This window comes from Platichthys flesus, chromosome 23, assembly GCF_949316205.1.
Source record: "Platichthys flesus chromosome 23, fPlaFle2.1, whole genome shotgun sequence".
Lineage (NCBI taxonomy): Eukaryota > Metazoa > Chordata > Actinopteri > Pleuronectiformes > Pleuronectidae > Platichthys > Platichthys flesus.
In genome coordinates this window covers 16,802,556-16,829,256 of record NC_084967.1, presented here as the reverse complement: position 1 = coordinate 16,829,256, position 26,701 = coordinate 16,802,556, and the positions used below count along the sequence as shown (strand labels likewise).

General features: G+C 45.6%; 1 protein-coding gene across 2 annotated transcripts in view; it reads right to left on the bottom strand.

Annotated features, from left to right (window-relative positions):
- The window catches only part of grip1 (glutamate receptor interacting protein 1), a 38,113-nt gene extending 13,010 nt beyond the window's left edge, over window positions 1-25,103 (bottom strand). The window contains exons 1-6 of one of the 2 annotated variants that reach the window (XM_062382887.1): window positions 24,903-25,103; window positions 2,162-2,242; window positions 1,107-1,242; window positions 672-817; window positions 210-293; window positions 60-135 (exon numbers count right to left, since the gene is read on the bottom strand). In XM_062382887.1, coding sequence (XP_062238871.1) covers window positions 60-135; window positions 210-293; window positions 672-817; window positions 1,107-1,242; window positions 2,162-2,242; window positions 24,903-24,957 — 578 coding nt within the window. In that variant the 5' untranslated portion in view covers window positions 24,958-25,103. Of the gene's footprint in view, window positions 1-59; window positions 136-209; window positions 294-671; window positions 818-1,106; window positions 1,243-2,161; window positions 2,243-11,775; window positions 11,990-24,902 lie in introns of those variants that run through there. The other variant, XM_062382888.1, reaches the window with a different exon arrangement.
- Window positions 25,104-26,701: the final 1,598 nt, after the last annotated feature.

The following is a 26,701-nucleotide window of genomic DNA, read 5'->3' as shown; positions in this document are numbered from 1 at the left end:
TTGAGAAAAGCTGAAATCCTACTCAAAGCAGAAGGATCAGAAGGTCAGAGGTCACTCACCTGTCAGCCGGGCCCCCTTGCCTGATTGTCGTCACCACGATGGGACGAGACTTGTTCCTGTCTTCATGGGCCCCGCCTGCAACACACTCATGCATTAATGTGTATTTATTACACACACAAACACACACACACACACAGACCAACACTCACCTCTGATGACAAAGCCGAAGCTGTTTCCTTCTTTGTGAAGCGTGACCTCCACGTTCTTGAACATGACCCCTGACCCCTGCACGGCTGCAACACAACACGACATCGACACGTCAACAACACGTCTGAGCCACTGAAGCTTTTATCCTCTGGACAAACTCCTCTGAGTTCTCTTTCTGTCAAATACTCAGAATACAACTAATACGGACACATCTTTAGTCAGAATATGAATACAGAAGAGTTCTATCTTAAATTCTATAGTTTCATTATTTGATACAAACAAATATATCAGAATTAAAACCAGTCTATTTCCTACTAGTGAGTTTACTGTCGGGAGCCGGTGGTGATGTTCTAACTTATTTTCTTTTCTCTTGTCTCTTGATCCTTTATGAATAAAGTTTTATTACTGAGGTTTAGAGAATTGAACTGAGAGAGACTCTGAACTGGGACTGTCCCTGGACTCACAGACGGGCGGCAGCTCGTACTCGACCTCCAGGACGACTCGCTCCCCCACGTTCTTCAGCAGGCTGATGATCTCGTCGTGTCTGAACTTCGAGAGGTTGATTCCGTTCACGGCGCGGATGTAGTCGCCCACGTTCAGCTGGTCGCTCCTGCACACAGAGTCAAAACGTTACAAAACAAATATTATTTAAGTGTTTGTCCCGGACTCGAGTCAAAACAAACCTGAAGTGGGTCAGAAACCGAGAACAGATTAGGATTCAACAGAAGAGAATTTAATTAAACAGAGTCAATAAAATGATGTGTGTATCACAGTTTGTCTCACAGGGCTGAACAAGGAGTGACTTCCTCTGCTCTTCAGCCTCAACACGAGCAACACAACAGAACAAAACCACAAAAGATTTCTAAACGAGTAAAGTGGAACAGGAGGCGTCACGTTACCTGGCCGCGACGCCTCCCTGCCGCAGGTTTGATACCCGGGGTTTCCCATCTTTGTCGATGCCGCCCGACACCGTCAGTCCGAGCGTGGTGCCCTCCTTCTTCATCAGCTCCACCACCGAGCAGCCCCGGAACTCGTCTGCGTCACAAGAAGAAGGATCAGTCGCCGTGTTCTGTCATCGATTCACAGCAGAAGCCTCAGAGCTCCAGAGAAATAGAATAATAACCCGACACAGAGGGAAGTGAAGTCATCTTCTGTTTGTGAAGTCATCATCTATATTTCATCAAACAGCTGAAATATTCAGAAGCAGAAGCAGCCGACTGAGAGAGAGGAGCCGGTTCACGACGTGATGTGACAGCTCGTCTGGTGAAAACAGGATTTTATCAAAATGTCTGAGTGAATATTTATCAGGAGAGATTCTCCACTTTGAGGATGGAGACGTTCGATCTTGGGAAGTGACCATCAGCGTCTCCCTCGTCTCTGCTCCTCCTCCTCTGAGGCTTCACCGGGTCCCTTTCACCTTTTAATCAAACACCAGCGCTGAGTCACCGTCTGAGAACATTCATTTAATCTTGACCCAGAAAACAACAAACCGTTGGATGAACCAGTGACGGAGCAGAAACCTCAAAAACTGACACGCTCAGTTTACGCTGAGGGAAGATGAAGCCAAACACAAGAGTCGCACATGAATTTACATTTTACTACGACTCTAGTTTTACTCTGAGCCTGAATCAGTGGGTTTCAAACTCTGAAGAGGATCAGAGGTGGTTTCTGGAGCTGAGACAGTTTCTATAAATGACTAGGTTTATATGATTTGTATTATTTCTTGTAGAAACAGTGATCACAGTCATCTCACTGTCTCCTCGAGTTTCAGCTCGGTCGGTTCTGTTTGTTCAGATGAAAGCTGAGAACAGGTCTCCAGGTGTGAGGAGATAACCAGCGGCTGCAGGTCGCACACAGGAAACAGGAAGCAGCAGCAGACTCATCTGTCGACTCACAAGTGGAGTGACGACAACAAGCGTCAGAGCAAAGTGAGAAGAACATAAAGGTGCGTTACCCGGGATGCTCTGCCTCCGGATGGCCAGCGCTCCATCTGGAGGTCTGGGCCCGGTGGAGTGCTTGCTGTACGGCCCCTCATCTGAAACACAAACAGACAACGCACGTTAGTACTACACACACACACACACACACACAATGTGTCTGAAGCTCCACCAGGTTCTCCGACTGGTGCGTCGCCCCAAACTGGCTAAAAACACCATTAAAAACCTCCATCAGTTCCGTGCACTGATTCTGAACCTGCCACTTCCTGAAGCTGGTTCCACACGGTAACCAGTGAGGAAGCTCGACCAGTTCAATGAAACCAGAGCTCATCCTGGTTTGCAGCAGGTTCATATTGAACCTCGGTCTCTCTCCAGGACTTCAGGTGGTTTCTCCAGGTAAGAGCAGGCGATTCAAACTGAACAACACTTTAAGTTTAAGTTAATCTGCAGCGGAATCAGTTTGTGTTGCTTCGTCCAACTTTGTTCGGTTTGGTTCTGTTTCATGGTTCCATTTTATTCTGTTCTCCTTTATTCTAATCTGCTCCAGATCTTTCTCCTCTGTTTGGTTCCAGCAGCCGAGCAGCTCAGAAACACAATGGGGCTTTGAAAACACACACACACACACACACACACACACAGACACACACACCATAGCTAAATGAAGATGAAAGCTGAGCCTCCTCCTCCACCTCCAGATGTAGGACAGCAGAATCTCTTCTTCTCTCTTCTCTCCATCGACAACACACACTCACACAGTTTCTGTACAACACTACGAGCGACAACTGTGTCGTGGACGTTATATAAAGAAAATACACTTTCAGCTGCTGTTATTAAGCTTTGATTATTTAAACAAGGTCACACAATTGAAGTGTACAAGCTATAGAAAATAGAGATGGAGACATGGAAGCTCCCAAGAGTGAGGCCAAAATGTATGCACCGCCCCCTGGTGGCGTGCTGCAGTATAGGTTAAAGCACCCACCTGCTCCACGTTAGCAGATGGGATACGAACAAAAAAATATATATATATATGTTTAGATGGCGACAACTATTTACTGTTTACGTTCCACAAACATGATCTCAAGAATAAAACATCCGAGATCAGATCATCTTTCTTCTCGGATATTGCGGCTGCAGATTCTGTTTATTCTTAAAATTGTATTTGCGATTATATAAGTGAAAATTCAGATATTCTTCAGATCCTGTTTAAATGTGTTCTGTGGTTGTGTCGTGGGAAAACGAGTGAAAACATTAACATATAAATAAAACAGCAGAGAGACGTCGTCCTGATCGTCTCATCGTTCAGACGTTTGTTACACAACAGCTTCTGGTTCCTTCACCAGATCTGTCACATATCGACAAAACTTCAAGAGAGCGACCAGACAACAGATAGATAAAATCACACAGTTCACATGAACACATCGTGATGAGTTCAAGGTCGAAGCAACGTGGTAATTTTTTATGTTTAAATCTGTCAGGTCAACAAACACACACATCACTGCTCAGATACCACAAACACTACAGGTCAACACAACTAATGCCCAGTAAACCTACAGGTGCTTGAACTCGATTACTCCAATACAGATGACTAGAATAATTCTATGAAATGATCAGATGTAATGAATCTTTTTATTAATATTCATTATTTTTATTATCTGACAATAAATGAACAATTACTGAACAGGTTGAAAAGGCCCAGGGAGCCACGGCTGCTCCTGGATCAGAGCAATGACCAACACACTGAAGACCATAACACCACATGACAACAAATAGAAAACTATTTCAAAAATGAGATAAACTACCTCAACAAAACAGAAGATGCCTGAAATACAGTGATCGCAGAAAACAAAACATTACCACAAAAACACACAAAACGAGAAAAAACTACAACAGTAAGATGGAAGAGACAATCCTACACAACATGACCGAATGACCACAAAGAGGCAGAAAATGAATGATAAAATAATGACCTGGGTTGTTTGTAATAATTTGTGTCTTTCAGACTTTGAATTTTTCAAAATATTTGTTTTTTTACATGACAAAAGATTTTAAACAACAAATCGAATGAATTATTTCCAAGTGAGTCCGAAAAATATTCACATGTGAGCAGTGAAAATGATCTTTAATGAATCATCTTTAAAACTGATTGCTGTCAGAATAAATACTTTTATTTTGGTGACATCCCTTTAAAAAACAAGCTTTTACTCTGGTAAAATTCTACACATGTGACTTTAGATTTAACTTAAGAATCTGAAAACTTCTACGATCACGTCACAAACGTGTGAAGCTTCAAACTGACGTGATTATAAACCTCTCTCTCTCTCTCTCTCTCTTTGCTCTCCTGTCTGTTCTGTGCTCGCTCGTCCTTGATAAAAACAAACCATCAATACTACATTCATGAAAATAAGATGCGCTCTCTCTCTCTCTCTCTCTCTCTCTCGCTCACACTATCTCTCATCCAAAGATACCTGCAGCCATCGACTGAATGAATCCATCAGAGATCATTTCCACAAACACACACACTCACACACAAACACACACACAGCTGGCTCTGGTCATAAACACCCTGCCCTCTCTCTATTTCAATGTTGCTGACATTGAACCAAATCCCGTTCGACCATGCAGACACACACACGTATGTTCCACATGCAAACATGCTAAGCCCTCCATCACATACATCCAGCATCTCCCTCTCTCTCTCTCCCTCCCTCTCTTTCGCTCTCTCTCTCTCTCTCTCCCAGTCTTCGTCTATGTCGCTCTACCTTTGTTCACCCTGCGCAGGATCTGGCAGCGACATTTAAACGAAACGGCGATCATGGTGAAGCTGAGCCGAGCGTCGCCTCCCCCCCAGCGCCATGCAGATGCAGCCTCCACAAACTACACCTCCTCCTCCTCTTCCTCCTCCCTTCTCCTCCTCTGTGCGCGACGGAGTGATGGACGAACGACCTCCTCAAACGTGAGCCATGATGGAGAGAGAGAGGGAGCGCTGCAGATGTGAAGCTGCTCCATAAAATGAGGCAGTGGAGGAGGAGGGAGGGATGGAGGAAAGGGGGGAGGGGGGAGGCAGAGTCTGCGCAGATTAGAGGATGAAGAGGAGGAGGAGGAGGAGGGAGCTCTATCTCGCCACAGATTTGTAATGGGTTTCCGTGCAGCTGGATGGAGGGAGAGACGGATAATGGAGGTGGCAAGGGGGGGGTGGACGGAGGGATGGGGATGGATGGTTGAAGGGAGGGATTGAGGGATGGATGGATAGAGAGAGAGGAAGAGAGAGAGAGAAAGAGAGAGGGGGGTGGATGGAAGATACAAGAGTGGGGTTATTGAAAGAGTGATGAAAGAAGAAGAGAAAAATGGAAGGATAGTGACGAAGGAAAAAGGATGAATGAAAGGAATAAATGAAGTGGAAGAAGAAGAGGAACAATAAGTGAATTCAAGGGAGGAAGGATGGAGCCCACGTAGAAACAGAACGTAGAACTGAAAAGATCAGATCTGTTCTCTTTTTAAATAGATATGTTATTATAATATATATATAAATAAAGTCCAAATAAATGCGTTTGATAAATATCATAATATCAATTGTATTATTATAAATCAAAGTATAATAATCACAGTAATTGTAATGTTTCATCCAATAAAAACCGAGTAGGGGTTTCCTGTGACGTGAGTGGCTAACAGAGGGGGCGTGGCCTGTGAGCAGGAAGGGCTCAGACCTGTGTGATAAATGTGTATTAGTGACGTCATCATGTCTGCAGGTCTCTCTCTCTCTTAATGTCTCTGGACCACCGCTCCTCTCTGACGTCACTCTGTAGTAACGTCTTGTTCTCTGCTCCGTGCTGCCCCCTCCTGGCCACACAGGCCCTCTGCTCCACTGTGAGACTGCCACGCCCCCTGCTGGAGACAACACGGCAGCACAATGTACTGACACACAACCAGGTATGTACTGTCATCAGGTTTCCCTCCAAACTATTAATATTACTGCTTCTAATACTGCAAAAAATTAACAAATGCTACTACTGCTAATATCTGCTGTTGATGCTTCCACAAAAATAACATTTAAAACAAATACTGCTGTTACTACGAGTACTACTGCTGCTTCAGGTAATACTGCAACTGGTCATACTACCAAAACTCCAATAGAACTTCTAGAACTGCAACATAATTACTAGTAAAACTAATATTAACAATACTATTAAACATAATAAACCATCATTGATAACAACAGCTACCATAAATACTAATATCACAACAACCTCTATTATTACTGCTTATTACTTAACCTCAACTAATACTGCTACTGCTGATAAACTGGGATGTTTCTCTCGAATTAAAAACTTCAGTGATCTGGCATTATAACTAATCAGCCTCGTGGTGGCGCTGCAGGACCACTCAGAGGAGACGTGGGGTCGATCCTCTGTGGACCATGAACCTCTGAACCACATGAACGTTCCTGAGAAACGTTTCTATTCGCTCAGAGGTGATGAGGTCATCAGTCGTTCCAGTGTGACCATCAGAGGTAATAACACAAATTAATGAGCTGATGAAGCCCCTCCCCCCTGCCGTGAAATCTAACGACCAACCCTCCACCCCCCCCCCCCCACCCTGAATCACACACACGCACACAGACCCACACACGGCTGCAGCTGTTTCCATGGAAACAAGCTGATGAATAATTGAGGGGAGAGACCAACCCTGCATCGCACAAAGAGTGATTTTGAGAGATGAAAGAAGCGTACACACACACACACACACACACACACACACACACACACACACACACACACACACACACACACACACACACACACACACACACACACACACACACACACACACACACACACACACACACACACACACACACACACACACACACGGTCACACACAGACACACACACGGTCACACACAGACAAACACACTACAGGTTATCAAAGGCTTCAGCATTTCAAAATAACCAAATCAAAGTGCAGCACTAACTATGTGTGTGTCTTCGTCAACACCCCCAGCGCAAAGTTAAACTCGTGGGTTTGAGTCACCGTGACATCTCCTTATGTAAGTGCACACACACGCTCAAACACAGACACACACACAGACACACACACTCAGAGTGCTAATAACACTGTTCCAGAGTCTGTGAGAGCAGAGGACGGATGTGTAAACCTTTAATTAGCGCCAACAGTCACAGTCAGACTGACGCGTTTCATGTGTGTGTGTGTGAGAGTGTGTGTCTGTGTGTGAGTGTGTGTGTGAGCAGCAGATGGGACAAAGTGATAGAGCTGTGATCAACAAAACCACGAACACTTCAGATCATCACTCAGGGGAGAGAAAATAAGTCGCTGCACGTTAACACAACGTTTGTGACACACACAATGTTCACACAGAGAGATAATGTACAAACGACAGGAAGTGGAATCAACTTCACTGAGAATACTCACGTTTTTAAGTTTTCCTCAGTATCAGAGTGAATTCAAATTCATATTTTACAAAATATAAAAGAATATTGTACAAAATAAAGAGAGAACATTAAAACCAATGAATCAAACTGATGTTTAAGCTCATCAACACTTTATAGAAATACAAGATAAACATTTAAATCAGGGAGAATTATGATGGATAAAAGAATAAAAAGTCCTAATTACAGCACGATGTATAAAGTCCACAATACTTTCTACTTTGTGTATGTTGTACGATGTTTTCAAGACACTGAATCAAACTGACAGGAATTTACTGTTTCCACATTTTGTGTAACATTTAATGCAACTACAGTTTCTGATTTAAACACAAGCTGTTACCTCACTTCCAGCTGATTAATCATAGACACCTAAACCCAGACTATCAATCTAACAATTCAGTTAAATCCACAAATTAGAGGTTTTAATTACTTTAACTTGGCTCGTCGGTTCTGATAAAGTGCTCTCGTGTTGGAGGTGTAACGATTTTCAAACGTGACAAACCACAACACAAACACAATCTCATTGTGTGTTGATTTAGAGTGAAGACTTTAGCCTGAGTTTCATTTTGGTGATTTTAATAAACTGACTCCACTGCACCCGGACGTGTTTTCAACTCGTTCCTAATCCTCTGAAATGAGGAATCAGAGGCGAAAAAGAGGAAACATTTGTTCTTTAAATTGAGAAAACTAATTAAACATCAGAACCAAATGATGAGGGAGACGTCCTCAGAGTCCCGACGCGTTAATTAATCTGAACTGGTGCAGATTCGTGCTCCACTTTCCTGTTTCTGTCTCTGAAGATAATCCAGAGCGACGCGGCTGAATGTGGGAGACGAGGGACAGAGCGGCTGCAGAGTCCAGACAAACTGAGGAAATATAAGATGTTTGTTCCAGCGGGGGGGCGGGGGTCTCAAACACAGCTCGAGATCAACATTTTCCTTTAACCATGTGATAAATCCAGGGAGAGTGGATTGGTCAACTGGTCTCAGCTGCTCCCATCGACTGCCTTGGTTCACCTGGAGCGTCACAGAGCCTCCTCCATGTTTCATCATGTTCTCATCATAACAAGGTGTGAAATCAGAGGTCCCTCCCTCCCTCCGCTCCTCATCCTCCGCTTTGTCTCCATCATGTTGAACACAGGACCAGTTATGTAAATTAACCTTATTTAAAGCATTAATTAGTGTGAGAACTGCACTGGTCTGAGCTCAGCGTTCAACACAAGACACAGTTTCTCCTCATCAATGTGCTAATGTATGCATCAGAATGTTTCAACATGTAATGAGATCAGCGAGCGCGGGAGGTGGAGGAGGCGGGCGGGGGGGCAGCCGTCTGGTTGGAAAGGAGGCGCCTACAGGTGGGATACAGGTGACATCACTAAGGGAGGCGGGGCCAGAGGACCAACGCCTTTAACAGACACAAACTGAATAACGTTGATAAGGAGGGTAACAGTATGAAATCCACCCTGAGCCTTGACCCCCAGCAGAGGGCGCTCACGTGGACCTATCACAAGGCTAATCAATCAAAATGAACCATAGTGAGCAAAGCTGTGTCGATCAGAAAAGGTTCTTCAGGTTCTTTATATAGAGTAGATATAGATTAGAGTAGAGCAGGGTTTGATTTCTCAGGTTCATGGAGTCATGATACGAACCCATCAGAGGGAAACTCTTCACCTGGAGAAAAATCTACTGACGACAAAACGCCTGTAAATGAATTTAAAGAATGACAAAGTGGATTCAGTGTTAGGAGAGTCACAGGAAGCAGATTAAATCAGAGCCTAGTGACAAGAGGAACAGTGAACCAGGGGTTGGCCAGTCAACCGTCCTTAAAAAGCCTTCGTATAGAATCACACGCTGTGCTACACACACACACACACACACACACACACACACACACACACACACACACACACACACACACACACACACACACACACACACACACACACACACACACACACACACACACACACACACACACACACACACACACACACACACACACACACACACACACACACGAACACACACAAACACACAAACACAAAAGTTCGCTGGTTGCTGTAGGAAATGTTTCTTGGCAGCTCTGACACACACACACGCAAGAATATTCAACTATTTTTCACACACTAATAAAACAGTTGAATGTCGGTTATTAGCACATAAACACACCCACATACAAATATGTTGGTTTAAATAAATGATGTTAAATTAGTTTCCACAAATATCAACAGACGCTCATTCAACGTATAAATCACGGGTGTGTGTTTAAAGCACATGGACAAAGGTTTCAGCTCTTATCAGTTCTCCTGACATCACTCTCTTCTACCTGCTCTACTCTTCATCCTGAGATACTTTTATTCTTTTGTTCTTTTTCTTTTTCTCACCTTTGAATCGTCATTAATCTCACCTGTTCAAATTGTGAGGAGTAACTCATGCTGTGTTATGACATCAGCTCCTTCACACATTCTGCAGACTCTTTACTAAGCGACGGGAGGAAAACTGCTAATATATTTAGATCAGTGCTCTGCTGCTTCCTGAGGATTTGATGTTTTGATTCCTCACGTCAGAGTGAAGTGAGACCGGAGCCATTTGAAGATCATCAGAGCTTTCAAACTAAGTTCTGACATTTAATTGTCAAACCTAAAGAAAACAATCTGCAGACGAGAGAACTGATGAACTGAAAAGAAGCCCCTCCGGTCCACGCTGAGTCCAGCTCCGCTCCCGATCATGTGAGACCTCAAAGTGAATCTCTTATCTCACAAACACGTTCATCAGAGTAAACAGTTTAGTCGAATGCGAGTTGAGTCCTGCCGGAGATTTCTCCAGAGACCGAACGCCGAGCTGTGAACCGGAGTTCAACCGCGGAATCCAAAACGTTCCTGAATCTCATTTCACCACAGAACACGTTATCGTGTGAGGCAGCAGAGAAACAGGAACCGCACAGAGCAGCTTCACATGTAGAGCATGTAGAGCAGATTCTAACACGATTCCACTCTGTCGAACGTATCCCTCCGCCAAGGCCCCACCACCTCTCACATGAGGATCTAAATGTTATAGTAAAGATATTAAAGAAAACAGGACGTGGTCTGAGAACCTGAATGAATTATTTGTCCTGAAGAGTCGACAGGAAAATCAGAGACTCATATATTTTACTCTTCACTGTGTTGTTCTGCTCAAGAACAACAATAATCAGAAGGTCACTCAGAAGAACTCCAACCTAAACCAACTTCCTTTAATCCAATCAGGCTGCAGCAAACTACACACGCTCCTGAACATCAGGCCCATAACGGTTTCATCCAGGTCCATGAATTATTCTCAGTGAAATCAGTGAAAATGATGAAAACGTTCTCGATCTGTTCCTGGATCAGTTCTTCTCTGACCCACTTCCTTCCACCAAGATGCATGATAATCCGTTTCAGGTGATTCTTACAAACAGACTCAGAGGTGAGAACATAAACGCCATGGTTCAGGGAACGACAATAAAGATCAGCACCAAATTCTACACAATTATGAAAATCAGCCGAGGAAATATGACTGATTAAACCTGGACACACCAGACTGCAGAGACAGTGGACATCAGAGTCTTTACCACAGAGAAGACGAGTGAGCAGAGACAATTCTGTTTAAAGAAGATCAGATTCAGTTTTGTGTGTATTTCAGTTACAGCTGTATCATTTTAAAGCATCATAAAGACCTATCTGAACATATCTAAGACCTACTGGGATATATTTGAACATATTTCAGACTTGTTCAGACCTAAAACTCAGATTATTGAGTTCTGGGCTTTGGAAACACAGAGAGAGAGACAAAAGAAGAGGAGGAAGTTTTCAGTTTCCAGGTTCTGAAGTCGAAGCTCCAGCTGGAGTCAGAGAGGCGGCCACATCGTCCACATTCCAGTCAACGCCTCCTTGTTATTACCCACAAACCACCTGGCCCCCTGTCACCTGGATACCTGAGTGTGTGGCTTTGTGTGTCTGTGTGTGTCTGTGTGTGTAACCGAGCAGCGTTTTGCTAACGACCTTCATCTATAATAGAAAACCTGACACACTGACTCAGGATGTCTTCGTCATAATCTGTTGATAAGCTCCTCGCTCGCCCGCACGAGACAATAAAACAAAGCCCCCGTCCCTCCCCTCCCTCTCCCTCTCTCTCTCTCTCTCTCAGTCAGTGTTTCTCTATGGGACTCACTCAGTAGGTGTGTGTTGTACTTGCTGGTGTAGTAGTAAACGTCCTCATATCCTTCCTGGTAGTCGTCGTCGGCCCGGTACCTCCTCCCTCGCCTCCTCCTGCTCAGCAGACGCAGCAGAGCCAGGAACCGCTCCATCCTCAGCCGGTCCGAGCCGGGCCGGGCCTGGCCGAACCGAACTGGGCCAGGCTAAGCTACCACGAGCTAACAGCGAGGAGAATAACGACGAGAGCTGACGGAAAGCGTTATTCCACAGAGAGAGGGAGCGAGAGTGAGATCAGGTTTCCTCCTCCTCGCTTCTGCACATGCACACACACCTCTGGATGTCTCACACACACACACACACACACACACAGTCACACATCAGCAAGCATTTAACACACACTAACTCACTCACATGTTCTTTGTATTCTCTCCTCTCTCGCTCTCTCTATCTGCAGCCTCCTCTCTCTCTCCCTCTCCTCCTCCTCCGTTCCCGGCCACTTCTTTCAGCTGTTGGTGCATCTAGCCCAGCTCAGCCAATCACTGAGCTCTCTCTCTCTCTCTCTTTTTCTCTCTCTTTCTTCCTCACACACACACACACACACACACACACACAATAGAGCTTTGCGATGCAGGAGTGCTGTGTTAGAGGGCGAGAGCAGCGAGTGAGCAAAGCTTGAGTGTGTGTGTGTGTGTGTGTGTGTGTGTGTGTGTGTGTGTGTGTGTGTGTGTGTGGTGTGTGGTGTGTGGTGTGTGTGCGTGCGTGCGTACTGTTTCCGTGCACTTGAAGAGTCAGCAGAGAGGAGCTTTTATTCCTTCATTAGCTCCTTCCTTCCTTTGTTGCATCCTTTGTTTTCCTTCCTTCCTCTTTTCTCTGTCCAAATTTGCTGTTTCTTTCTTCCTCTCCTCCTCCTCCTCCTCTTCATCCCTCATTCCAGCAAGGGGGAGGGGATAGTGTGTGTGTGTGTGTGTGTGTGTGAATTCCAGAGCGTGGTCTGTAATTGAGCACTGGGAGCGAGGAGAGGAGACGAGGAGAGGAAGAGAGGGAATAAGAGGAAAGCAAATATCTGGAGAAAGAGGAAAAGGGGGGGATGTAAGGTGATGAAAGGAAAAGAAAGGGGGGACTAGTGGAGGTGACAGGGAGGGGAGAGGAGGATGGAGAGGATATGATGAAAGAAGGGAGAGAAGGTGAAACTAGGACAGAGGAAGAGAGGAGAGAAGGAGAGGAGCAAGGAAAGGAAATTACGAAAAAGAGGAAAGTAGACAAAGACAAGAGACAAGACAATGAATGGAGGGGATCAAAAGGAAAGGAAACGAATGAATGATGGTGAGGAGGTGAAACTAGGAATGGAAGCCAGGGAAGGAGAGGAGAGAGTACACTAGGAGCAACAATAGAACATAAAGCAAGGGAATAGCAAAGGAAAAGAAACCTTAAACAGAGGAGAGGAGAATAATCCAGGAGACTAAAAGAGGATGAGGGGATGAGAGAGGAAAGAAACGAGAGCAGGAGATGAGAAGAGAAGGAAACGAGGAAAAAGGGGGCGAGAGCTCGGAGAGCAGAGAGGACAGAGGAGGGAGAGGAGGTGAAACTAGGAAAGAGGAAGCGAGGGGAGGACAGGAGAGAAAGTGGACATGTTGAGGACGCAGAGTTCATCTCTGAAAACGTCTCAAATGTCTTCTTCTTGTTTCTTTAGATTTTTGGAGCTGTGTAAATGTGTCGTCTTTGTTTTGTTGATTGTGTTTCTCTGATTGTTCTTGTTGTCAGATCTTAATCTCAATGAGACTCTGATTAAATAAAGATTACAACAACTAAAATATCAAACCCAACAACACCCCCCCCCCCCCCCCCAACTTGTTTCTCTTGATCCCAGTGAGTTGCCCCACTGGGGCTCTGATGGCAGCCGGCACTAACCCACGTGGTTCATCCCCGACACAACGTGTTGGCAGAACCAACAGCAAACTGGCACGAGGAGACGAGTGTGATCAGAGGCCTGGAGAACATCTCATCATCATCATCATCATCATCATCATCATCATCATCATCATCACACAGGCAGAGAGGAAACCAGCGTCTGATCCTGAACACAAAGACGCCACCGAGTCCAGAACACCAAGCTCCACAGATTCACAACCAACTTCTCTGTCTCCTCTGCCAGAGTCCAGATCAGAGTCAAGACCAGAGTCAAGACCAGAGTCCAGATCAGAGTCCAGATCAGAGTCCAGATCAGAGTCAAGACCAGAGTCCAGATCAGAGTCCAGATCAGAGTCCAGATCAGACCAGAGTCCAGACCAGAGTCCAGACCAGAGTCCAGACCAGAGTCCAGATCAGAGTCGACACGACGGAAGCACGAGAACAAGAGCTTAATGTAGTCGGTCAGCCAGGCTCAGCTGCTCAAACACACACATACACACGCAGGAAACACACATACACACAGGACACACACACAACGTTCATGTGTCCTGAGGTCAGATGAAACACATTCACACACAGTGAACCTCTGTGAACTCTGACCTCTGACAGCAACAGTGATTGACAGCTGGTCTGCAGGGTGTACAGTGACAGTTTAGGGTGTGTGTGTGTGTGTGTGTGTGTGTGTGTGTGTGTGTGTGTGTGTGTGTGTGTGTGTGTGTGTGTGTGTGTGTGTGTGTGTGTGTTGAAGTCTGACCCAGGTCACTTCCTCACTTCACGTTACACTGGCCTGACAGATGAAAAATGCCGATGCAAATATGACAGACAACAAAACACACACACACACACCAGATAAATAATGATTGATCACTGATGATTGAATCTTTAAACTCTGACGACAAATCTTTATCGACTCTCTCCCTCACGTTCTCTCTTCGGTCTCTTTCTCGTCTTTGTGACACGACCGTGCGGCTGAAAATAAAAGATGGAGGAAACGACGGCTTGCAGAATCCAAGCCGAGCCCTCACAGCAGGAGGCCCGACTCCGCCTCCCTCACCTGTCAGACGTCCCCGAGGGCGTCAACGCCCCTCGACGTGTCTAACCAACGCCTCGAACTGACAGAGCTGACAGTCGGGCAGATGGTCGAGTCCCATTCACTTAGAGAGAGAGAGAGAGGGAGAAAGAGAGAGAGAGAGAGAGAGAGAGAGAGAGAGAGTGTGTTGCTGCTAAAAATGTGGGCTCATTTGCATATCGCTCTGAGGCTTCTGCAGCTCTGCAACCTGATTGGACGCCTCGGTGGTGTGTGTATAATCTAATTCTCCTCGCTTCACTTCAAAACGCACACTCACTCTATCCTCCAGCTCCCCCTCCTGGTCGCTCAGAGAAACACATCAGCTGCGTTCAGGGGAGAGAACGGAACTTGCTTGAGCTTCAGAGGTCGAAGTGGGACTGACATCTACCCAGGACTCACCGGGACACCGGGACACCGGGACACAGGGACACCGGGACACCGGGACACAGGGACACCGGGACACCGGGACACAGGGACACAGGGACACAGGGACACAGGGACACCGGGACACCGGGACACAGGGACACCGGGACACAGGGACACCGGGACACAGGGACACAGGGACACCGGGACACCGGGACACAGGGACACAGGGACACAGGGACACAGGGACACAGGGACACAGGGACACAGGGACACAGGGACACCGGGACACCGGGACACCGGGACACAGGGACACCGGGACACAGGGAGAGAGACAGTGATTGATGAAGCCTGAAGGACAGTGAGACAGACAGAGAGAGAGACCTAGAAACAAACAGAACAAAAGAGACGGACGAGTGAAGCCAGGGTCTTAATGGACTGCTGAGTGACTGACCTTGATTCTTAATGGACACATGGAAATACACACACATGGACACACTCACACACAAACACACACACACTGCATCGACTTCCATTGGTTCCCTGCAGGCTCGGTCTAACCAGAGAAAAGGACAAACAGCTGGACAACATCTGGACAAACTAAAGGACACAAATTGATCCAATGGACAAAATGTCTCCGGTCGACTGGATCCACAGCATCAGAGTCAAAGTGACGCACAATTCAAGGTGACGACAAAGTCCCAGTGGAAACAAATTCATAGCAGTTTGATGGAAACGAGCCTCAACTCCCTGGACCCTGATTAGGTTCTGGTCCCTGGGCCTCACTCAGATACTGGGTCCTGCAAAAGCTTCTGGGGACTGGGCTCCCTGCAGCCGCGAGTCCTTAGACTCTCCTAACGCCTGGGAACCTGCTGGGGCCCTGGGAACCTGCTGGAGCGGTGGGTCCCTGGGAACCTGCTGGAGCTGAGGGTCCCTGGGAACCTGCTGGAGCTGAGGGTCCCTGGGAACCTGCTGGAGCTGAGGGTCCCTGGGCACCTTTAAGTCCTTGGGTCCTCGGGACCTATTGAGGCCTTCAGTCTAAATGCCCTCTTAGAATGTGAGTCCCCGGGTCCAACTGATGCTCTCAGTCCCTGTCCCCAGTTTGGACTTGGGTCCCAGGACCTGGGGTCAGTAGTCAGGGATCTATTGATGATTGTTCTGCTTCCTCACGCGTTGGGATAAGATAAATACACAACGTACATGAGTGTGAGCTTGACGCAAACACACACACAAACACACACACATCAGTCATGGATATAATAGATCAGATGAAACAGTGGAAATTCTCACTTCTCAGCAGGTGTCAGTGTCAGACCAACTGCTGGACTGTTAGAGACACACTGAGACACGTGTGTGTCCGTGTGTGTCTGTGTGTCTGTGTGTCTGTGTGTGTTTGTGTGAGAGAGAGAGACAGCGTGTGTTATTAAATGTTTGGTGTCAGTGTGTCCTGCTGGGTTTATCCAAGTAGAAAATGAGTGTGTGTATGATGCCAGCAGCCTGACTCTCCACCTGGACGCTGCCCAGGGCTGAGTGTGTCTGTGTCTGTGTGTGTGTGTGTGTGTGTGTGTGTGTGTGTGTGTGTGTGTGTGTGTGTGTGTGTGTGTGTTTGTGTAACAGATGAAGGACAGGAAAGCAGATCCTGATCCTGGATCTGTTTCCTCCGTTCATATAAATTCTTTGTATTTGTGAGAGTCTGGCTCGTTTGTTTGGTCACGACTGTCGGCTCGTTTTATTACGATGACATTTCAGCTCAGAGCCAGAGGACGACCGGTTGTGAGCTGGAACAACAACACACTGAACAAACCAACAAGGCTCTCAGAACACAAAAGACAAAGTCACAGATCTCTGCTCCATCAACGCGTCTCTGTTTTCACAAGAAGATCCCAAAATGATCTCCTGAGAAACCGAGGAACATGAAATAAAACCTTTTATCTGACAGAGTCACGGTGATTTCAAAATCCAACCAGATCAAAATCTCTTTTTTACGCCTCATCCCTCAAATCACTTCAGCACTTTTACTGTAATTCTGCTGAGATATAAATAAACACAAACAAAAGGCAGATGAAAACAAAACCTTCAAGGTCACTTCATTAAATCATTCAGACTCAAATACATATTTTAAACAGAAAATGAACCAAAGCTGAAATCAGAGCAGATGTTTGATTTACGACTTTGAAAAAAACTCAAACATGTAGAGTCTGACTCAGGATCAAGAAACGTGTATTTACATAAAGACATTAAATATTCATCAGGCCACAGTTTGACAAACTGTCTATAAACGGAGAGGATTTATTTCTGTGGCTCCTCTCGTCAGCAGTGGACGTCCAGCAGAGACGACTCTCGAGGACGATCAGCGAATAAAACACAAACAGCTCAAATCTCAGTTTCCTCTTTTCACAACAACGACCCCGGGACGAGTCGTCTGCAGAGGAAGGATTCACCTCGGGCTGCAGCCTTCTCCTCAGCAGACTCACACAGAGGTCGCCTGTCAGACCTGCAGAGGACGGAGCTGACAGCACTGATCTGACTCCAGATCTGTTCTCCTGTCGCTTCTGGAATCACTTTCCTTTCAATTTGTGCACCGGAGATAATTTCACAGAAACAAAAGCTCGGTACGACACAAACACTTCTTCACGTGTTTCCAAAAAACGTATTACCATCTTTAACATTATTGACATTCTAATAACATTTGAATATTTCATATACTTGCATTTAACTATTCATACATACTAACGTGCTCGACCAATGAGGAGTCAGTCTCAGCTGTCACCTTGTTTTAACTACCTTCAATGACCGAATCCATCTTTGAGCAACATTTATTATTTAGTTAGGTTTTTAGTTTGGACCATGTCCCATCTGCTAACATGGAGGAGGCCAGGTTAATGACCTGTGCTGCAGCCAGCCACCAGGAGGCGATGATGAGGCTTCACTTTTCGGAGCTGTCATATCGGCTGTACAGAGTTCTGTGGTGCGCCCTCTAGTGGAATGTTCCAGTGACATGTGTAGTGCACAGAAAGTACGTGAACTAGTACACTTACGATGCATCCGGTTGTTTACGCAAACACACAATGTTAAAGAACAAGAACATCTCCAGCCTCAGTCCAGGGTTCAACACTAGGTGGCGCTGTGAGCCGTGGTCAACCCAGTCAATGTAATACACATGTACGTGTTGGTCTACAATATAAACTGCGATGGTGATGGTGTCTGAACGTTCAGCTGCCTAACGTGATGTTCGTGTGTGTGTTTACTGCACTGCAGGATCCCATACTGCACTGCCTTGTGACACAAACACACACACTTAAAACACACACATTTAACGGGATAAACTCAGAGTTTTATACACAACGACACATACACACAATCAGCAGTTTGTTCCAGAGACTTGGTGAGAGAGACACACACACACACACACAAACACTGAGGAGAGAGAGAGACACACACACACTGAGGAGAGAGAGAGAGAGAGAGAGAGAGAGAGAGAGAGAGAGAGAGAGAGAGAGACTTGGTAAAATGTGTCAGAGACGATAGGGATAATACACTAAGCTGAGCAATGTGGATACACACACACACACACACACACACACACACGCACACTCACAGCCAGGTCTACTTCCATAATCCTGAGGACAAAGATGAGCAGAGTTCTGACATCAGCATCTCCTAAAGGACAGGGTGGGTGGGTGTGTGTCTGTGTGTATGTGTGTGTTTCGGCTGAAGAGAAAATGGTTTGTGACGTTGTGTGTTACCGTGTGTGTGTGTCTCTTGGTGAGTGTTTGTGTTCGAGCCATTTTCTCTGCTTCTTAGTCAAAAAGCTTAAAACGGTGGGATGATGTCATGCCGTCTCACACACACACACACAGTAACACACTGTAATCATCAGACACACACACACAGACACACTGTACCATCCTCACACAGTACGCTTGTGTGTTCATCACGACTTCAGTAATCTTACGTGTGTTAATTTAAAACATAACAACAGCAGTTGATGAGTTAAACCTGTTTAGTCTGATGCAGCAACACATTGAACATAATGTTCACGTTTATTTGTGATTATTTCCATTTTACTAAATTACAATTTGTCGTTTAGTCTTGAAATGTTAAAAATATACCGACTAATTGCTTGAGTCACAAAGTCTGAGCTCAAGATGACGTTTCCAGATTTATTAATAAAGTAAATATGAAATGTTTTATCATAAATGACAAAAGGGCAAAAAGTCGTCACATTTGAGAAGCTGTGACCAGTTTGATAGTTGTTTAACTTTAAGGATTTATTTATTAATAGATTTAATGGATTTAATGGAACAGTTTATTCTTTAATGTTAGCTCTCTGCTTAACCATCACTCCCTGCTTGTTACCAGTAACTCATACTGGTAGAATCCTGGTGATGCAGTGGCTCAGTGTGTGGACTGTTCTTCTGAATCATGTAGTTTGGTTTCTATCTGTTAAATTAGCAGCTGCAGCCGTTTCCTCTGGAGTGAAAGAGCCTGTGGCTGAATTCCCTGAACTAATGATCAAATACATTATTAATAAAGAACGGACAGATTGTCCAAAAATACCCTCCTCAATATGCACATGAGTCACATGAGTCACATGAGTCACATGAAGCGTGGTCACCTCCTCCGGACCGAGCGGCAGCGACTGTTGGGATGAAGGTGTTTGTGGGGGGGGGGGGGGCTCGTGCAGAGGACAGGGTCTGAACACAGGCTGTCCCTGAGGCCTGAGGGTGGACAGGTGTCCGTCCCTTCTGGACTCACCAGGTGAGAACACGTGTCGTGGACGTGACACAGTCGTCATCACCGAGAAGCTAGAACCTGCCGGAGGCGGCGTCCATGTTTCCACTGAGTGGTTTGAAGCTCAACAACAGAGTTTGATGAACCTGTGACATGAATCCTTAAGAGATTAAAAAGCCTCTTCTTTTTAATTTAAGTTGTTCTTAACTACAAAATGTATATATTCTATCACAAGTCAATTAATCAATGAGTTAATGAAGGGACAATTAATCAGCAAGATTATTTATTTATTTAAGTTAGTTGAGAATCTGATCATTAATTGATTAACTTTATTATTTAATGGAAACCAAAGATTGTCCAAAACAAGATTAATGTTGGATAAATTAGTCAATTTACGCCAAAACTCAGATTGTGAGAAGTAAATTATAATTTTTGCTTCGGCTTCAAATTCAAATGTCAAACTCCAGGTCAGACTCCACTCGACTCTCCGTTGAGTTTCTGAAGCTGCTGTTTCTCCAGCTCCGTCTCCTGCTGCTCACCAGGAGCTGAGATGTTCCTCTGAATTTCACCTCATGACGTTCTCTCTCTGTGTTTAACTCCCGTGTTCACGGTCTAATGTCTAATCTTGTTGGAGTTGAAGTGTTGAAAAATCCATTGAGACGTAGTATTAAATCAAACTATACAAATAGACCTGACTTCATCCCAGTTACTACAGTCGTGTACAGTAGTACTCTGAGCCTCTGATGGTTCGTCCATCTATTATTCACCTGTTATCTATTTTTACTCCCTTTGCTTTGTGAGCTTTCCTCTCGTACTGTATCCTGTTCTCTGCTTGTTCTGCAGGTTTCACATGTTTTGCTGCTCAGATTTTGGTATTTAACATTTCATTATATTGTGTTTTTTTCTAACATCCTGCTGTGAAGGAGCGAGTCGGCCGTTTTCCTTGAAGCCATATACCTGAAGATTGCATTATTATCTCTCCATGAGCTCCTCAGACAGGTTTACAACACAACACTAAATCAACCCTGAAATATCTTTACGACAGCCTCTGGGGCTGAAGCGAGTCTGATTAAAAACATTTAACACACCCACTCCGGCTCCGGACCGGGCTGCAACTAACAATTACTTTCAATATTGATTAATTTGATGATTATTATCTTGATTTATCGATCAATTGTTGCCTGAGTTGGTGTCTTCAAATGACTGGGGGTTTTCAAGAGTCTGAAACCAAAAAGAAACTAAAAAAGAAAATCAGGAAATATTACAAAATAAAACGTTTGGTTTTTTATCTTTAAACCATAACTTTTTGAGGCTGTTTTCTGATCTGCTATGAAGTCTGGATCTTTTCCTCAAATGTTTGGCAGGGGCCTTGTGGGAGAAACCAAATGTGTGAGTCAGTCGCTCCAGACATGTTCTGTGAGTGGGTCCATGGTGAGAAAGATGTCTGCAAAACTCCCAGTGGACGTGTTGACGAGGTTTCTAACACGTGACGGACGTGAAACTAGAAGAACACAAACATCTCAGGATGAAGAAGAGGAGCCGGACACGTAGAAGATGAAGACGTCCACTGTGAAACACGAGGAGGTTCCAGATCTTCTGGTGATGAGGGCCGACGCCGGTGTGGACGGGCTGTAAACAACAACACTGATCTTTCCACAGCAGAGTTCATACATCATGTCCCGCCTCCTGCTGCTCTACAGGCTCTGCCCCTGCTGCTCTACAGGCTCCGCCCCTCGCCTGGATGCTCCCCACATGTTCCTGTAGGTGTGAGGAAGTTGTGTGGCTTCACAAACATCAACTACACAACATGTCCAGATGGAAGAGTCTTGATTTCATGTCTGAAACTTGCTTTAGTTTAACTGAGGTTTGGATCTTTTCTAGTTGGAACATTCAAACACAATCTGATGATGCATCTATAAATCCATAAATGCTTTAATGTAGAATAGAGGCAACACGTCCTTCACATCTCCAGCAACAGTCCACTGGTACAAGCGTCTGTTTGTAGCTGCTGTGGTGTCTGGTGCCATCTGTGTAGTATTTACAGTTGAATAAACCTGTGGCCTGTTTCCTTGCACATTGTATTGAAGGAGACACATTCTGCTCATATTTGAAATTTGATTTGAAAAGGTATCGATGAACAGAGCCGACGTGTCATCACCCACCTAAACCGTACGGGGGGGGGGGGTACTCTGCTTCCACATGTGGTGTCAGATTCAACAAACCATTTTTAGCTCCTGTTTAAAAGGTTTGAACTCCACTCAACGAGGCCACATTCTCCACTTTACACGTAAATGAGAGATGCAGCTGCTTCTCACCCGGTTCCACCCGACAGAGAGTCCTCACTTCACTCTGCATGAAGTCGACTGATAGGACTTTCACACTGTTCTGCTTTGGTGTGTGTATTAATACACTAGATGTGTTTTTGTGTCATGATAATAATGAAAGAGAGAGTTTTCAACTTTCCTCATAGATTCAACAGTCTGGTAACAGAACGTATTTGTAGGTCTATAGAAAGTGACTCTACTTCTCACTTTATAACGTCAATAGACATGAAGGAGTTCATGTCTCAGTCTCTAGTTTCAAGTCTTCTTCAAACAGCTGATGATCATTTAGTGAATTATGATCATTTAGAGTCAAACAGACCATAAAGCACAGGATGTATTGGGGGGTCGATACCACAGTTTGATTGACAACTAGTACTAACCAATGGGTGCAGGTGTAAGTGGGCGTGCAGGGTCATTGGGCTCTCATTAAGGCTCCACCCACTGCTCCTCCAAATATGGTTACTTCTGGTTTCTAAAAACCAAGATGGCGCTGAACACAAAGGCTTCGAAGCGTCGGCCGACAGGTGACGTCACGGTGATCTCATTATCGGAGTTTCTTCCCAAAAATCCACAACGGAAATTGAGAAGCTTGAAGCAGCAAATGTGTTTTGCTTATCGTTGAAGTCAGTTATGATTCATAATTCCAGCTTCATCACCGTAGAGTCGTTTAATCGTTCGGTTGATTGAGAGAAAATAAATCTTCCGTTCATTCCGCTGCGATATGTCAGCTTAATGTGTGAAAGCAGCTTGAGTCGCCTCTCGCTGCAGCTCGAGGACTCTTTAGAAAAGAGATGGATTATTTTGGCTCTGACACAACAACCGGACGCACACTGCTGCGACTCTGAGGGAAGAAACGCCCCCCCCCCCCCCCCCCCCATTAAGAAGAGTGGTCCACAACAATGACCCAGCTCCTCAGAGACGTCTCCACTGAGCCTGATCAATACTTGATGTTCAACTTGGTAATCCACTGCTGGAGAAAGTGTATTTTATTGTGTTGTTGTTCTTTTTTCATTGTGTGTCTGTGTTTATGAGTGAGTAGTGACTTAGCTTTGATGGTTCTACGATCACGTGAATCGATCCCTGACTTATGTCTGTGTTTGAACTTTCAATAACATCTTCATTTAAAAATATGAATGAGTTTCTGAGTGGATCCTGGTTCTGCGGAGGAGATAAGTGGTGAATAACTCTGGAATGAATAAAAGAGCTTTTTCCACACCACTGACTACAATTACATGGAACCAATATTCAGACTTATTCAGAATGAGAACTCATCTTGATTATGGTGTTTACGTGAGTCGCTAATAGAATATTCCATTTATTCTGTGTACACGTTACAGAGGGGCATTATGACTCACATCATTATTTCCGATGTTATTTGGTTTTTAAACCTCAAATTGGATTTAGTTAAATGTTCGTCTCTCGTTTTCTTTCTTAATTTACAAAAGCTTCCGTTCCTTCATATTTTTCCATCTTGTTTACATCCACATGTCGTCAGGCTGCTGGTAGCCGTCTGGTAAGTCTGAAGCTATTGAGATGTATATTTGTGTCTTCAGACATGAACTCCTGAGACGATGGCGTCCAGAGTTCCTCCGGAGTTTCCTTCACAGATGAACACAGAGGGAGAGCTTCTCCGCTCACACTCGAGGGATGAAGCAGCAGGAGGCAGCGGCGGTCCAGATCACCAGAACCTCTCAATCTCCTCTTCCTCATCCGGAGAAATTTGTATTCTTTTGTTTTCTCTCAGTTGTGAGTCCATCGTTTGCTACACACGTCCTCAACACGTCCTCAACACGTCCTCAACACGTCCTCAACACGTCCCCTCGCTCCTGGCTCGTCCTCCGGAGGATCTCCTGCTCTCACTCACACAGTCGCCCTCGGGGTTGGACGGACAATGTGCGGAGCCCCATCAGAGATGAGTACAGATCTGAAATCAGCTCATAACGCAACTAAGATGAAAAAAATTCTGCATATTCCAATTAAGACCGTATTCACGTAAAGGAAGAATCTGAAAATGCTTCTTCTTCATCACACCATGGTCTTCATCAGGTTCATCTCACATTTGACTGACTGGTTCATTATCAGATGATTTACAGATTTGAATCTTTCCTCCGGAACCGGAGACTCTGACGGTGAGGAGGTGAACCGGGATCAACCGACACCTCCCGCTCAGAGGGACCGGAGCTGCTGTCAACGTCCAGAGGAACCGACAGAGCGCACTGACACCGGGGCTGCAGCGCGCGCACGCACACACACGCACACACACACACACACACTACACACACACACACCCTCCGCTGACCAGCTACTCGCCCGGTTTAACCGCTGGTTAGCCAGTTAGCAGCCCGGCGGCTACCTCCGGTCCACCGGTCACCGGTGATCGCCCGGTCACGATGAACACGTTAGCGCAGCGTGAACATGAAAACCACCGTAACGTCACCGTTACCTCACCCGTTGCGTCAGATTCAAACACACACAGACACACACAGACACGCACACACTCATTCACACGCACGCGCTCACGGTGTTAGTTACCAACTTTCACTAATTTCACGGTGTGCGCGAGCTCGACACCACGCTGCGCGAGACCGCACCGGTGATCGGTGGTGCACGCGCTCGGTCAAACACACATTCAGAGAAATACGCGCACACACACACACAGGTACTGACACGTTCACACGCACGGTGGAGGAGTGGGGGGGCTCGCCGGCTTGAACAGTTCGGTCCGATCCGGTCGCTCGGTCTTACCTCCCTCCTGGTCCGGTTGGAGACAGGCCGGGATGTTCTTCTTCCAGCCGGGCATGATGCACCTCAGGGCGGATAGGGAGTCCAGGGCGGCCCGCTAACACACACACACCAGCAGCAGCGGCGGGAGGAGCAGCAGCGGTGGCGACAGCAACATGGCTAGTTAGCATTAGCTTGTTCAGCTGCTCCACTATACAGAGACCACCTCCCCCTGTCGGACTCTACCTCTCTCTACCTCACTCTCTCCTCTCTGTCTCTCCCTCCCTCTCCTTCCCCACTCTCTCTCCCTGTGTGTGTCTCTCTCTCTCTCTCTCTCTACCTCTCTCTCTCTTTATCAATGTCTCTCGCCCTGCGTGTCTCTCTACCTCCCTCCCTCTCTCTCTCTCTGTTTATCAATGTCTCTCGACCCCCTCCCCCTCTTGGTAACTCTACCCTCGAGCGTCTTGTGGTCTCAAGGGGGGGGGGGGGGGACGTGATGACAGTGAAGGAGCACGCGAGGAAACTCTGAAGTGCAGGTGCAGGTGAATTCAGTAAAATTAATTGAAAGTATCTCCATCTCTTTTTTTATTTTCGCTACAAATTCTGCGTAAATTATCAAAGTTTTCTCCGATGTGCTAATATCCACTGCGATTTAAGCAGGGGTGAATCCAGGGGTGGGGCCAGGGGGTCCCTGAACCGGTCACTAGCCTTTTTAAGCTTCTGACTTACTAACAACGAATATGACAATTTGTTAGGAATTCTTATTTTTATAAATCTTTTGAAGATGAACAATATAATCTGTGTAATCAAGGCCCCTTTATGGCCCCTGATTTAGAGAAATCCTAGGTCAGCCCCTGCAAGGCGACACACACCTCTGTTCTTCATTCATTCACAGCAGAGAGAGAGAGAGAGGGGGGCAGAGAGGGAGGGAGAAAGAGAGAGATGGAGAGAGAGAGAGGGATATCCTCTGGGATCAATAAACGTCTTTGGCTAAATATCCTCTTAAGTGCTTCTGGTGGAACGGTCAGGTGAAGATGTTCCATAAATCCCCTCTAACTGTTTAATGAGACTGAAGGTGAGTTTCCATCCACGTGGTTTTATGTTCTTTCTCAGTTTGAGCACAAGAGGAAACCACAAACATTTGAGACCATACCACAGAAGAACTCGATTGTTTTCATCATTCAGTTTGGCCACTGTTGATAAAGATGGACGACGTGTCTCCACTTCCACAAACATGAAGCTGTAATACCGCACATACATGTGAGTAGTAATCGTGGTGGAGATGCAGGATCATGGTCCCGCCTGCACACCTGCTCAACCAATCACAAGTCAGGGTTTCACATCGTAGAAATCTCCTGTAAACCTAAGATACTGATCCATTCTTATATTCTATTCAACTATTCATTCTACAGACACATTAACTTGGAAACCACTCACATACACAGGTTACCTATCTGAAGCCTGGCTCCTGTCCGGACTCGCCCCTGAGGAATTCAGCCCCCCCCCCCCCTCCACCCAGCCATGGATTAAAGGGAAGATCTGCCAAGTTTCAGTCTTTCATTTTTCCAGTCAAAGTAGAGAACAAAGGTTGGAGAGAGAGAGAAAACACTCTGTAAACGACTGGGAAGCGAACAGACGACTCACTAATTCACTGTCAAACACTGTTTGGACCTGTGAACTTTTGGGGGGACTCAATCTGATCCAGGATATTTTCCTCACCTTTAGTTTTCTATATCATCAAACCATAACATTAGTTTGGTGGAGCACAGATTATATTAAACTGTGAGAATCAGAGTTCAGGCTGATGTTAGCATCTCCTGCTA